The sequence below is a fragment of the Solea senegalensis genome, linkage group LG16 (assembly GCF_019176455.1).
Source record: "Solea senegalensis isolate Sse05_10M linkage group LG16, IFAPA_SoseM_1, whole genome shotgun sequence".
In the NCBI taxonomy this organism is placed as follows: Eukaryota; Metazoa; Chordata; class Actinopteri; order Pleuronectiformes; family Soleidae; genus Solea; species Solea senegalensis.
In genome coordinates, this window is record NC_058036.1 from 2,291,102 (window position 1) to 2,306,619 (window position 15,518).

The 15,518-nt window shown below is 41.9% G+C and overlaps 1 protein-coding gene across 4 annotated transcripts in view; it reads left to right on the forward strand.

Annotated features, from left to right (window-relative positions):
* Window positions 1–15,518, forward strand: part of slc4a11 (solute carrier family 4 member 11) — a 104,836-nt gene that overhangs the window by 55,135 nt on the left and 34,183 nt on the right. For 2 of the 4 annotated variants that reach the window (XM_044047336.1, XM_044047337.1), the window contains exons 3-5: window positions 42–158; window positions 8,854–8,897; window positions 12,297–12,525. In XM_044047336.1, the coding sequence (XP_043903271.1) occupies window positions 42–158; window positions 8,854–8,897; window positions 12,297–12,525 (390 nt within the window). The remainder of the gene's footprint in view (window positions 1–41; window positions 159–8,853; window positions 8,898–12,296; window positions 12,526–15,518) is intronic. The other 2 variants (XM_044047339.1, XM_044047338.1) reach the window with 1 other exon arrangement.

A 15,518-nucleotide genomic window follows, 5' to 3' on the forward strand; every position in this document is an offset into this window, starting at 1 on the left:
AGCGAGGTCCAGGAGGTGACCCTGTGCTGTTGTGTCCCCAGAGCAGCGGGAGGTGGAGCAGGAGGAGGGCAGCGAGGGCCGAGAGGAGGGACAGGACTCGCCGATCGCCTGCGGAGATGACATCCACCTCTACGACAACCAGATCAGCCCCGGGCCAGGTCAGTACTCGAAGAAGGAGAGAGAGAGAGAGAGAGAGAGACAGCACCGGGGGGGTCGGGGTGTGTGTGAGGGCGGGTGAGAGAATTAGGGCAACAGAAGGAGACTGAGGAGCGATGCTCGAGAGGTGAAGAGAACATGGTTTAAATGCTTAATGCACTTTTGGTAAATGACCATGGGAATAATCCACAACTCCTTATATGGACATCCTGTGTGTGTGTGTGTGTGTTTATAGGTCACATCTTCAGGCTTTAGGAAATGTGTTGTTTCTTATTCTTATGGGCTGTTATTTACAAGTTATTATTCATTTTACAGGATAAGAATTTTTATTTTAGTTTTTGTTCGTAAAAACGGGCCAAATAACTGCCAGATATTGGAAGTTATTCTGGAAAAATGGTCCTTTTATGGTTAAAATAAGCCAAAAAGAAAGGGTTAATGAAGTAGAATTACTAAATCAGGAATTTGGCCTCTTTCCGATATCTGATCCAGGGATTTTGATTGATTTCGATGCCTTTCTGAGTATTCACTCAACATCGACTGTGTCATATAGTTCAGTCATTTACATATATGTATATATACATATACAGTACATATATATATATATATATATATGTCATAACACGAGGGTTCTCAGCCTTAAACTCGTTTCTGTTGAGGTTCTTCCTCGTGCGGTCGGAGTCCGTCCGTCCATCCACAGCCCCGATCGACAGGTGCGTGACGTGACAGCCGGCTCCTCGGCTGCAGGTGCGGGCGATTTTGACCCCGTCGCCAGGAAAGCCGCGGGGTCAACAGGTTACCGTCGCCATGGCGACAGTCCCAGGTGCACCACATTTAGAGGAGAGAGAGAGAGAGATGCGCCTGTTGCTTTTGAATGTGACAGGTGACCATGTCACTCGGGCTGATTGTCCATACATAGTAACACTTAAGGCGTCTGACAAGAGCTGGACAAGTGGCGGTGGTGGTGATGCAGGCGGGAAACAAGTTAGAGGAAGAAAACAGCAGCAGTAACAGATCAGTGCCGCAGTTTGCTGTTGTCTTCTGAGCATGTGCGGGAGTTTGATTGAGGAGGATTTTTAAGGGGTAGAGTTAAAAAAGAAAAGTGCCCGAAAACGATCCCCCACCCTACCTTTAAAGATAATTTCACCTTGTCGGAGCCACTAAAGACAGTTTCACTTTATCACTTTATTACAGTTTTTAAGTGTCAAACCTTCACGAGAGGAGTTATTCATTTTGCATTATCCTGGGGGCTGTTGTGTAACTCATCCACACCCACGCACTGAAGTCTTTGATATGAATACGACTCCTTTCATGCCAAAAAAAAACATCATTGTATTTAAACCCGTACCACTGTTTTGATGACGCGACAGCAGTCATTCATTCAGACCACTGCCTTTACTTTACACTGTATTCCACTCACATAGCATAACCCGGCCTATGGGAATCTACCGCGGTGCCTGGAATTCATTATCAGTACCCAGCAGTCGTCAGGCGCGCTTTAAAATTCACATCACGCTACTGTGTGTTTACTTTTAAATGACATGCAGCCAGTGGATCAACTCACGCCGGTTAAAATGTTGACCAAACTTAAACTACGGTGTATGATACTGATACCAATATCACAGCCTGGACCGATACCAATCCATATCAATTTGACCAGACGTTACAACCATAAAAACTGTAAAAAAATTGTCTTTGTCAACACGAAACCCCAAAAATGACGGAAGGAAAGAGGAGAGAAAATAAAAGTGTTCGTAAAACAAATAACCCAAACAGTGTTCAAACACAAGAAGAAGACGACAACGAAGATATTGACAATGAATGCGAGAGCAAGACAGAGGAAGTTGAGTCTTGTTTGTCCACACAGAAACGCAAGCGTGGCGCTTTGAGATTTCCCCACTCCAGAACCTAAAAATAGCATTTTTATTGCTCCCAAAACACCCGTTCAACGCAGATAGGATGAAAAACTTTGTCCTATTGTGCGCTCGTGGACTGTTTTTCATGTCTACGTCCCCTCAGACTGTTTTCTGGTCACCATTGTCTCCAATTACTCCACTACAGGGGTGTCAAACTCATTTTTGTTCAGGGGCACAATTTGATCTCAAGGGGGCCGGACCAGTAAAAATAGCAAAATAATAGAATAATAACCTATGAGCAACAAGAACTCCTTTGTTTTTTCTCCTTTGTTTTACATTTAATGAAGGATAATTTTACAAAACATGAAATTTCTTGAGAAATATAAGTGCAATTTCAACAATATCGTGCCTAAATTTACTATTAACACAGCACACTGGATCTATAAAGGCACAAACATTTAGTCACGGGTATCTGGAGCATTTGACATTACGTTTAGATTAGTGTGAAATTTGAACAAATTCGTCCTGTGGGCCGGATTGGACCCTCTGGCGGGCCGGTTCTGGCCCCCGGGCCGTATGTTTGACACCCCTGCTCTACTACACCATTTCCTGATACACACAAATGTAGCGTTGCTTGTAATGCAGATATAGTAGCAGTAGATATGATATGGACACATATAGGTGCTGGATTGTACTGACAGAATTTGGTCAGTACTTGTGGCGTTTTTCCATTTTTTGGTTTGCTTTTCCACTCGTGATCGTCGTACCTGGTACCGGGCGCTTTGATTTAGTACTTGCTCTGACGAGGTCCCAGTCTTGTGCCGTTGAGGAGATACTATGAGGACGACACGACTGATACCAAACTGAGGCGAGTCGCGCTAGAACTCTGCAATAAAGCGTCCTTACACAGCTGTGATATGTTGAATTGTCTCCTCTCATCAGGCACAGTTCTCGCCCGCAGGTGCAGAGCGTTTTTCATGCCCAGCAGTGACTGTTCCCAGACTTTCTGTGCATTATTCATTGCGGGCGAAGCAGAATATTGATGTGCTGCTGTTTTGTTTTCATTCCAGTTTATTCCTCCCTCCAGTTTAAACCTCCGATCTGCTTTTTATCTGTGTGCCCCGTTTCTGCTTTTAATTTATGTCACAAATGATCGCCCCGCGCCGGTTGTTCCACATCGGCGGCCGTGCCGTCGCAGTACGTCCACAGTATCAAATCAGTGCAAGACTCTGAACAGGACTTTTAATCACATCCTATCTGGCTAAATCAGCAGCGGTTTGGAAAAGCAAATAGCTTGGTGATTACATCAGACTCAGAGACAGCGGCTTCCACCTCAATCTAATTTCAAAAACATCTGTCACTTGTAATTAATTTGTTTCTTTCCCTCTAGTTAACAGTGACTTCTTCCATGAGAAAATATGGACCCGCTGCGCTTTTCTAAATTCTGCTCGTTTCCGAAAGACGATTCAGCGCTGACCTTTTATGAAAGTGTGCCTGTTGGATATTTAACGGCTCCGTACTAAAGATGTGTGTTGTAATGGCTTCCAACGTTGGGAGTTATTTAAAGAGCATTTTTGATTGAATGTCCCAAATATCATCTTAGAGCGGAGCGAGTCTTCCTTTTTTTTACCACAAGGCCGTCGCCACCCAGAGGGGAAAAAACGAGGATTTGTGTGTTTGAAATGCTGATGCTTCTTCTTCTTCTTCTTCTTCTTCTTCTTCCTGCTCTTAACTTCAATGTGTTTTCCATTCAGCCATAAATATTCTTTCAGCGTTTAGAAACTTTCAATTTCACCTTGAGATTTTCTGTCAAGAAAACATGACTCGGCAGTAACGCGAGCATTACCTTGAGTCAGAAGACAGAAAATATGACATTTAACAGCGTCCGTCTTTGTCTTGCTTTGAAACTGTGTTGAATCCACTATGTGATGATTCATGGATTAGATGAATTGGTTCTGGTTTGTGTACAAATCAAGCGGCAGCCATGTTGGCAGGAAAAAAAAAGACAGTGAAAACAGACGGAGGTCGACTGATACGAGCTTTTCAGCGGCTGACGATGACCGATAATTGATGCAGATTTGTTTTGGCCCGTGTATTTACCTCCATCTGCGTAAATATAACTATTGACAACAAATAACATGAAAAAAAACATCCCTCAGCTTCCATAACCAGCTATTGAACAACACCAATGGGTAATCAATAAACGGAAACATAATAATACTTTGGGCAACATTTGTCACGTTTCCGAGAACAAAAATGTGTCTAATATAATAAAAATAATAATAATAATCAGCCAATCTTTATTATTATTATAAAAAAAAAAATCTACCTTTAAAAACAGACATGTAAGATTATATAACTTCAGTGATACACTGCAGTTGAGCTGCAAAGATTAATCCATGGCTAATTTAATCATCAACTATTTTCATAATCGACTGAGTGTTTAATAATTATCTATATACAAAGAAATCATTAAATCTGAATAAATGTGGTTTGAGGACAAGACAATCATCATTATTCCGAGGTTTGGGAAAGACTGAGCAACGTTTTTCTGACATTTTAAGGACTGAACAAGTTCTCGATTCGTCAAGAAAATAATTGATGGATGAACTGATTATGAAAATAATCCTAAATTGCAGACCTTCAAGACTTTCTTGGGACATTGTCATTGCAGGACTGCCCTTGTTTTAGATGATACATGATCTGCAGGATGGTGTTGAAAGACCTAAGTGAAACTGCTGAGCTATTGATGTTTTAATTGTAATTGTAATGTTCTGACACGATCTTTTCCGCTCGCCTCTCCTCAAAGAACTTTGTCATAAAACTGTCAGAAGGTTCCCCATAAACAAAATTGATCACATGATGATTTTACAGCCAACTCTGGGCTCACATCCTCTTCAGTTCGATGAATTTGCCTGAATACTAAATCTGGAAAAGTCACGAGGAAAAAACAGCCGTCTCTCACGCTGGACATTTCAGGCTTTAGACTCTGAAGGACGTCACTTGACCTTGAGCAGCCAGAGTCGGGTTTTGTTGTATAAATACAAAAAGACAGACAGCAATGCAATATATTTTCTTTTTAGTGAAATCTTTTCACCTCACCATTAAAAAGATTTCACTATTTATGCATAAAAAGTAAAATAAATAAATGTGTTGAGGCGTAATTCTTAGTTCCCAAGGCAGTTTTATGGTAAGCAGACTTATTCTTTAACGTGTCGAGTATTAATCATACAAAATACTTTCTCGGTTTGAAAAACAGCCTTACAATAAAATAAGCGCAGCTTGAGAAAATATTCGGCTGCTAAGATATTAACATATTTACAAGGACATTTGTTTGCTGAGGAAACAGGGTTTTCCAACAGGACTTAAAAGCGGTGCTCTGAATTTAAAGTAAAAAAATCGGCGATAAAAAAGCTCCACGTTCCGACAGCTGTTGCTAATTCAGTGCTTGCTCAAGTGGGTGTGTCTGAGGTCGTGAGGTTTCGGATGTTTGTCGGTGAATACATGGCCAACAGAATGCCAGCAGAGCGGGCAGAGAGCAGCTAATGTCCGCAATGTATCGCAATGCTGAACTTAAAAAGCCTCAGAACCCCTCTCAAATATGAAGAAAGAACGAGCGGAAGCTAACAGCTAGGGGTGCCCCTTACGATGCGATACGCGACACATGGACAATCATATCGCGATACATCACCACATCTGTCTAACTGAAGGAAACAAAACGTCCGTGGAAAGTTATTTATTATTATTATTATTTATTCACAACATAGAGAACAAAGTGCATAGAACGCGGATTGAGCATCTCTTAACGTAGCTTTTTCCACCATTATCCATTATCCGCCATTCTTCGGCCAGGGAACTCCCACCCAAGTTTTCCCAAATTCATTTGAGCACTGGCAGGGACTGCTTACTTTAGAGCGCCTTCATTTATTAAGTCAATAAATCAATATATTTTTGTGCTAGCGTATCGATTATCCTATTGCACGAGGAAGGACAACGATATAGCACCAAATCGATATTTTGACCCACCCCTAGTGGATCTGATTACAATTCCTCAGGTCATGGTTTCATTAAAAAAAAAGAATTCATCACACATTGGCACACAATGGTGTCATTTATGAAACATACATAATTCTAAGGTGATCTAGCTATTTTAAAGCAAATATACACTGATACAGTAAACCCACCTAAATTTAACTCACCGGACTGAATGTTACTTTCATTTTAAGACTGAAAATGGCTTTAGAGAGAGGGAAAAAAAATCTGTTTCAGGTTCATATTAAATTAAATTTTTTCTGTCTCGAACCAATTTTCGGTCTCAACAACATCTTTGAGAAGCAAACCCTGCCCAAGGACACTCCAGTCTGCTCGGATACAAGATTTCTCCAATTACGTCGTAATTCAGCCGTCCATAGTCTCCACCCTGCGACCAGTAATGAGTAAAATAATCCAGCGCTCCACTCGTGAGATTATATAACACGTATATAATCAACACATTGATCAGATAAAGAAAAGGAGCAGGGGGGGGGAAACAAGCCCTGTGTCACATTTTGAACTCCTCCTAATCCTAAACCCTGAAATTCTCCTGGATTACTTTACAGTATAGCGAGGCCATTAGAAGGAGGCGATCACCGGGGGACGAGGTAATCTTATATGAATATATGAATATCTGCTCGCGGCGGCAGCTATTAGAGCCGCGGCTTCCTCTCCTTCGCCCTGCGGGAGCGGATCAGCGCCGCCGCGAGCCCTTTTGATTGTGAGGCTTTTGATGAACCGGATCCACAGCACACGACACGTGTGTCTCCATCACGGGGAGGTGGAGGTTGGAGGACTCTCCCTTCTTCAGTCCCCCCTGGGAGGTTTGTATACGCAAGGTGACTGGTGAGGCGATTAAACCCCCCCCACCACCACCACCACCACCGCCGCCGCCGCACACGTCCCCTCCCTCCTCAGACTCAAGCATGTCCACTTGTGGCTGGATTATTGATATTGTGATCTCCCTGTGCTTTCCTCGGGCTTTTGCGGCTCGTTAAAGCATTTTTTTTTTTTCTCTCCCCGCTTGCTTTTTTTTCCTCATCGCCGGAGGGCGGAGTTAAACACTGATTGATTTCCAGACAGAGCCGACACAGTGCATCATGCGGCGCAGAGCAGGAAAGCCCATGGTAACCTAATAACGTCCTCCCCACAGTAAAGTGCGGTAACTGCGTTATGTAACGGTGGCGGCGGCGGCGGTTGGTTTTATGAGAGTCAGCAGGCCACTGACTGCCTGCTGGTTGTGACACTGAAGTGTGATGAAGCCCAGGCTTGTGCCCCGTATTGTTTTCCACACATAAAAAGGTTTGTTCCCCCATTTTTCTCCAGCACTGGGGAAAATCTGAGCGCTCGCCTTTGAAAGCCTTATCAGCACAGAACTTCCAAATCCCTGTTCAACGAGAGCATTTAGAGACTCACCTCTTGACATTTTCATCACTGTTGGAAAAGAAAAAGGGGGTCTGGGGGCTTCTTTTCTTTCCTTTCCTTTCCCAGGCTGAGTGCTTGTTATTTGTGATCTTTGTGTCAGAGTTTTCACCATCACTAATGAAGCCTCTGTTCGGTTAGATGATGATGCTTTTAAATGCAAATGGAGAACATGAGAGTAATTATCAGAGATTTGCTTTGACTGGTTGAAACTGAGAGTTTTACAAAAATAGAAGCAGCTTTATTGTTTTATAACTAAAGTCATGTGTCCTCAGGGTCCTGACAGTCTATTACACATTTTTCGAGGCACCATTTGGTCCAGAAAATGTCAGACAGTGTGGATCAGTGTTTCCCAAGTCTTGAAATGATCACGTTCCAAATGTCTTCAAACTGAAATGATTCAGTTTTAGTGATTTATGCGTTATGTGGAGCAAAGAAACCTAAAATATTCATATTTAAGAAGCTAAGAAATTTGTAAACTTCAGTAAAACCAATTCATTGATTATCATATTAGTTATAGATTTATTTAGTAATCAATCATAGTGGCTTCTATAAGAGGACAATACGATCTAGATACATGGGCTATGAATAGATAAAAAAACATCATTGTGATAAAAAAAGTCTGATTCAGTCGATAGCAATAACTATTCAATTCATTTTAATTGTATTTGTATATGGCCAACATACATTATCTCAAGGCTCTGTACATAGTAGGACAGACACCTTTACAATAAGCAGAGAAAAAAGTCCCTTTTAACAGGAAGAACATCTCTGACAGAACCTGACTGCAAGATGTGCGGTCATCTGCCAAGACAGGTTGGGGTGAAAGGAAAAATGGGGGACAGAGGCGATACTATATCACTTTATAGACACTGAGTGTCTTTTGTTTTTAAATGCAAATAATCATGAAACTTTTTGTGGATTAGCATCCACTAGATGGTGCTAACTGCTCACTTTCACGAGAGCTGTTGTGTGAGTATATCGCAATATGTGAACGGGATTTGCTCACTCTGAATAGGTTTAGCTACAGTCGAGTCAGACATGACGATATAGATGTTAGCGTCACAGAGTGTGCATTCGTGTTTGTGGGTGGGGGGCGTGGCTGGAGACAAAAAACGTGGCTGTAAAAACAGAAGACAACCGTAATAAATATTGCCATTGAATTATTGTCCAGTCATTTGTTTGTATAATGGAGCAGTGATTCAGCACATGAGTCTTTGTTGAACAGATTTTCATTAACTGCTTCAGAACTGCTTACTTCAGGAGTTCAGATGCAACTGGACCCGTCACTGCTTACTTTCAAATAGATTTTCAATAAGTCCTAAGTCTTTGCTTCTTTCTTTGTCTGATTGAGCGTCTTGTTTTGTGTTTTGTTTTTTTTTCCCCTCAGAAACCGATGATTCTGGCTGCGTGCTGCTCAACACGTCAAGGAGGGTGAGTTTTAATATTCACTGAATTAAATGTAACTCATTTATTTTGTTCTCATGCAGGCTGGGAACTTGATAAAGAGCAGCAGCAGCAGCTCAACAACCTCAGCAAAAAAAAAAATCCACATCTTAATTGCTCTGTAAAGTATATCTGCGTCAGTGAAGGAATTGGAACTCTTACACCTGAATGTGTGGAAGTAAAAATCCATTAAAAAAAAAACAACTGCATTGCACCAAAATATTTTAACGGTGAGCCAAACAAGTGGATTCTTTAAAAACTTTTTTTTGGGCTGCTGAGGAAAATACTTCACTGCTGTCCAACACTGAAAGTGCTGCTTTTCCGACATTTACCCAGAATTCAACAAATCAGCAAAGAAATGAAAAAAAACCATTCACATTTAAGTAGTTTAAACAATCGGAAATCTTCTTTTAATCATGAATTAATCGATTATCAAATGAGTTTTCCATTATTTAGTAATCGATTAATAATTGTTTTAATTGTTTCAGCTCTAATATTGTTCTTCTCCCAAAAAGAAGAAATAAACAGCCCAAGCATGACTCGGCTAAAATAGTTTTTTTGGATTCTATATTTTTATCCGACCGATATCCAATCCAGGGATCCAGTATCGGACCGATACCGATACGGACTGATACCGGTTCCCATCCCTAGCTAGAACTGTGTAATGGAACAGCGCCTCCTAGTGGCTATTGCATATATTCTCATTTTCTTGTTGGCTTCAGAGACCACATGTAAAATCTCATCCATGTCACATATGCTTTATCTCGTTTGTGTTTCTCAAACACTGGTGGCAGCGGCGCGGCCGCGATCGCTATGCACACAACAGCTGGCGTAGCCACATTACACTCGGTTAAGAGTGTTATAAATCGCTATGAATTTCAATCTAAGAACACCAAAGAGAAGTTACATCACCACTGTCTCTTTTTCTTTTATCGTTATCATTGTGTAGCGTTTTAGGAGATTAGGAATTGCTGTGCAGCTTCAGAATGATGTGTCTCTGTGAAGCATCTGCCTGTTTGATGGTCCTGCTGATTTGATAGCCACCCCGAGGCATTATGTGTTTATGATTTCGACCTCGCTGCCGCCTTATTCAACTTTATGAATGAACGCGCGGCGTCGCAGCCAGGAGGAGTTCCTCATTCATGCGGCACAAAGAGACCTGACTGTCGTACCAAACAAATGCAGCAAGAAGAAGAAAAAGGGAAACAGTTTAACCTTTGTTTTTAAATAAAATAGGTTTAATCAACTTTAAATTTAGCTGCCGTGCTTTAGCAACACAAGCACTGTTGTTCTTTTGTCATGTTTTTGTTGTATATTAGAAATCCTGCGTCAGAGTTGCCATTTTACCACCGCTTTACGACTTCTGTAACAGACAGTACCGTTTACCAACTGTGGGGGGAGCCCAAGAGCCTCAGTTCACAGTGTTTAACACAGCGCGCGGACGAATTTAGCAGAGTTCGCAAAACAATACAGGAACTGGCATTTTTTGGATGTGCAAAAATCTCTTTCGAGTTTTTGCGTTACAACAAATACACACGTTCGGGAAAATGATGATGTCATAGCCCTTTGCTGCCGTTGCCGTCATCGTCTTCTTTCTCTTCTTCCTGCCTTCACGCGTTATCGGAAAGATGATACTTCCCATTTGTGAGTTGTGCTTCTTCTTGACGCTCCACGTCGCCTGCTTCAATTTCAGTGTATTTCTGTGGAAATGTGACACAGCGCCACACACAGGCCTGGTGTATATACTACAGCGTTAAGAAACGCTAAACGCTTTTTTTCTTTATTTACCTGTTTCTTGAGTGTTACTTTAACTCCGATGGAGCTAATGCAACAGCGTGGACTAATAAAGTAATCTGTGGTTGTGTTTCCGTGTGGATGAAGCCTCAAACTGTGAGGACTGAGTGAAAAGACTCCTTTTTTCTCCTGCTCTCACGTACCCGACGTCTCTGCCAAGCCCTTTTGCTTTGGACCGCGTTCATTTGCAGCGCTCTATATTTAGATTGAATTTAATGTGGTTATGTCTCCGCGCGCAGCTGTGCACTTCTCTGTTTCCTTATTAAGAATTGAAGAAGTCACATAATCGCCCGCCCCCCCCTCCCCCCCAGCGCTCCGTCCTTCGCGCAGAGACCACACGTTTGCCCGGAGACAAAACTCGGAGAGGAACGAGCCCCGGACCAGTTCTGTTTATTTCAAACCTTGTTAATCGCCCGGACCTGAAGTTTAAAAAGCCTCTCAGACACAAAAGCTTTGACAGATTCCTACAAACAAAACAAAAATCGAATCTATTTATAGACCCCTTTACGGCTCTCAGCGTGGACCCTCTGCTCGCTGTTTGTTTTATTGTGAAAGGAGCTGCGGGGAATCCACTCATCTATAGAAATTCTGTCAGTCACCGGATCGATTAAATCGAGCACTGCCCCGGCGCGCTGGGGTCTCCATCGACTGGCGTCCGTTGTCTCCGTTTGTTCTTTCACTGAGTTGTGTTGTTTCACACATTGGTCCTTTGGTGTCACTTCTTTATTGAACTGCAAGGTCAAAGCTTTCTTTGCAGACTGAAGGACGGTGTGTGTGTGTGTGTGTATTCTAGGGCTGCAGCGATTATTTTGGCAATCGATTAATAATCGTCAACTAACAACTTTACTTGGTATTTTTTCTGATTTTTCCACTTCTTGAATGTGGATATTTTCTGATTTCTTTGCTCCGTTTGACAAAGAAATCATTTCAGAAGTCATTTCCAGGTTAGTTTATCAATTTTTCAACATTTTCCGCCATTTTATCGACCAAACAAGTGTTCAGTTCATCGTGAAAACAGTCGACAGATTGAACGATTATGAAAACATCCATTAGCTGCAACCCTTGTGTATTCCTCGACGTGTCACCATTACAGACGTGTAATCAAGCAAAAATCTTATTTGAATAAGGACTGTGTTTACCAAAGTCTGGGTTGGGACCCGTAGATGTGTCGCGGGAGATGTTTTTTCGGTCCCCCCTCCCAAAAAAATGTTTTTTTTACAGAATTCTCCCAAACCTCTTTTTATTAATTTAAAAACTCAAAACAATACATAGAGTTTAGAGATGTATGGACAGCTGACAATAGTTTGCCATGTTTTAAAAGTAGTAGAAAATACTACTGTTAGCTTAACCTTTAGCTAATTTTTAATTAAGATCATTTTTAAGATAATATAAGATCCTTTTTAACTATTTTGATAATTGTTTAATCAGTTGATGTGATCTTTCAGCTTCTGCTTTTCCTTCTGCTCCATATAACAAAAGGAATCATTCAAATTGATTTTGGTTTATGGACAAAACAAGACATTTGAGGACAAAGCTTTGGGAGACACCCAATCAATTTATCTCAAAATTTTAAACGGACACTTTTGTTCGCAGTATGTGAAGCTGATGAACTTCGAGGAGGAGATCCGGGCGCACCGGGACCTGGACGGCTTCCTGGCGCGGGCCAGCATTCTGCTGGACGAGACGGCCGCGTCCCTGGACGACGTCCTGAAGAGGATGTTGCACCACGTGGGTCAGGACGGTCACACGTGTGAGCCCGGCTGCAACTTCGAGGAGGTGATGAGCTTGCTTTTCACAGATGCGGGCGCTCAGGAAGTCAACGGTAAGCCCGGTGTGGACATGCATGTTGACGATATGTCTCTCTCTCTGTCTCTTTTTCTCTCTCACACACACACACACACACACACACACACAGAACATGTGTGTCACATCTCGACAAACATCTGACATTTGACCTGGACAAAATTGATGTCCGCACGCGTCGACACCTTCCTGAAACACGGACTCCATCATGTTCAGGGGCAGAGCCGAGAGGGAAGAACATCCGTCAGTGATGTTCATTTGTCCATTTGACATTCAACCACACACACACACACACACACACACGGACATCAAACGTTTCCCAGGGAAACCGATGATTGTCCTACGCATTAATGCACCAACATATGGCACAAACGCACATATGTGGAGAACAATGCAAGAATCTCTTCCCAGCTGTGCCGATCACTAAGAACATGTCGGCTAATGTTTTTTAAATTGAAACAGCCAGTGTTCTTCTTTAAATAAATATCAAATTATTCAAATAAAACAATATTTCAGTGTCTTATAGTTCAAGTCTTTCAGTATCAGACGTGAGACGATAGGAAAATGTCCTTTTCACGGGTTTCTTGACCAAAATAGCACAATTTAATTATAATAATTGTGGAGAAAAAAAACAACAGATCAAATCAAATGAGTGGAGTGAAGATTTTAATGATGAATACACAAAACTGAAATAATAGGTGAGCTTCCGGGGTGACCGGCTCCCCCTTGTGGCTTTACTGAAAAATGAACCGTTTTCTCCCGCCACGCATTTCACCAAAGTTGAAATGAACTTATTGCGAGTGCACCTTATCGCAGCGCTTGATAAAAATCGTCCCCTAATCAGCAAACATACTGTCATTTCCCTGCGTAGCCTCTTAGTTAAACCACTAATTAAATCTCTTGCTGGTTTGAAAATGAGCAATCTGCCGTCTTACACAGCAGCATGTACCCATATTTATTATCGCTTTAATTACATTAACCCTCGCTGTTTTTGTTGTCATGTAATATTTTGCCGACTGTTTAATGACAGAGTATAGACGCGGGGCTTTTTCCTGAGCTGCCTGTCACACACACACATACATGTTATGTCTGTGCGAGCCGGCGTCGCTGACTGTTGGTCAGAGAGGGGCGGCGCGCGAGGCGAGGCTCCGCTCAGCCGCCTCCTGACAGATCGCCGAGGCGATAATTGACTTCTGTCATCGATCACTCACTTAGCTTCTCAAATGGCTCTCCGAGACGCTCAAGCTGTGGCGGCCGAAGCTCCTGTCGACGGCGTCTCGGCCCGAAAAAGCTGAGGAAGAGATGACGGAGACAGAACTGAAGGTTTCCTGCACGCGAGAATTTTAGTGTTAAGAGGTTTTCCCTGAAGGTTGAAGTAGTGTGGGGCAACACAGATATTTTATTTTATATACTATAGACCAGGGGTGTCAAACTCATTGTTGTTCAGGGGCCACATACAGGACAATTTGTTCTCAAGTGGGCCGGACCAGTAAAAATAGTAAAATAATAGCATAATAACCTATGAACAACAAGAACTCCTTGCTTATTTTCTCCTTTGTTTTACATTTAATGGATATTTTTACAAAACAAGACATTTCTTGAGAAATACAAGTGCAATTTCAACAATATCGTGCCTAAATGTACTATTTACACATCACACTGGATCTAAAAAGGCACAAACATTTAGTCACAGGCATCTGGAAGAGAAAAATATTGTATTTGACCTTACGTTTAGATTGTAATCGTAGTGTGAAATTTTAACAAATTCATCCTGTGGGCCGGATTGGACCCTCTGGCGGGCCGGATCTGGCCCCCGGGCCGTATGTTTGACACCCCTGCTATAGACGGATATAGAGCTCCAGGAGCTGACGTCACACAACCAAGGTAAACGGATAAATCAGACAGGTATGTCCGTGAAAACTCGGCGTGCATGGGTTTCGTTGGTTAACTCTTGGTAATCTTGGACATCGGACTCGATTTACCAAGCGCTAGTCTGCACAGCAACATGAACACAGCAGTTATTTACATAACGCTGCCCGTAGACTCCTGTCCGTTTGTTTCCTGCCAGGCTGTTGTGAGGGGAGGGATCAGATATATTTAATATTTAGTCAAGTTTCACCCAGAATGAAATGAGACAGGTTTTCGCCGAGCGACAAAACTGCATTTGGACAAATGACCATTGATCTTTTTCTGTGAAAATGTAAAGAGGTTCTAATTTTAGGGCCGGATGTCGAAGAATCAAAACGATAAATGCTGACAAACCATTGAAAAACCACACAGGCTTAATCGCAAGTAGAAAAAAGTAGTTGGTTGTGAAATGGCTGGTTGTGGCTACGCTGTAAACGCACCACGTTTAAATTTAGACCAATATTCATAGTGGTAGATTCCTCAAGGTTGTGGCATCAGTAATCAGTAACAGACTTGAAGCTTTTCAGTTTTAAGGCCCCCCTTGTTTTCATAACTCCCTAAAGGAGTCGTAATCAGATGTTTTGTCTCCTGATTCAAAATTGATGCTTCACAAAGCTCCCGCTGCACTGTAAAAACGCAGCCGTAGAATTTAGTTTGAATTGAGAATTGAAAATAAAGTTTTTCTTGTGTATATTATGCAACAAAGTAGTGATGGAATAGTTTTGACTCACTCTTGGGAAATGAATCAAGTTTCAGCAGAAGAAACGGGACAAATGAGGATGAATGACGTAACAATTGTTCAACACATTGAAACGGCTCAGATTTACAGCTTTTAAAAAGCGAATAAACCGTGTTTACAGAGGGAAATGTATATGACAAATTCTAATTTGAATCCTTTAATGCTGCACTTAAAAGTTGGACGTCTCATTTCTTTTTTAATTCTCCTCTTCAACATGAGGTTTTGATATTAAAAAAAAAAGAAAACCATGAATATTAACGCGCAAAATAACGGAGCTGAGGGAGCGAGGGAGAAAAACATCTTCAGGGGAGGAACAAAGACTCTTTCTCGGGGGAATACATTGGCGGTGCACGTAAGTATGTTAT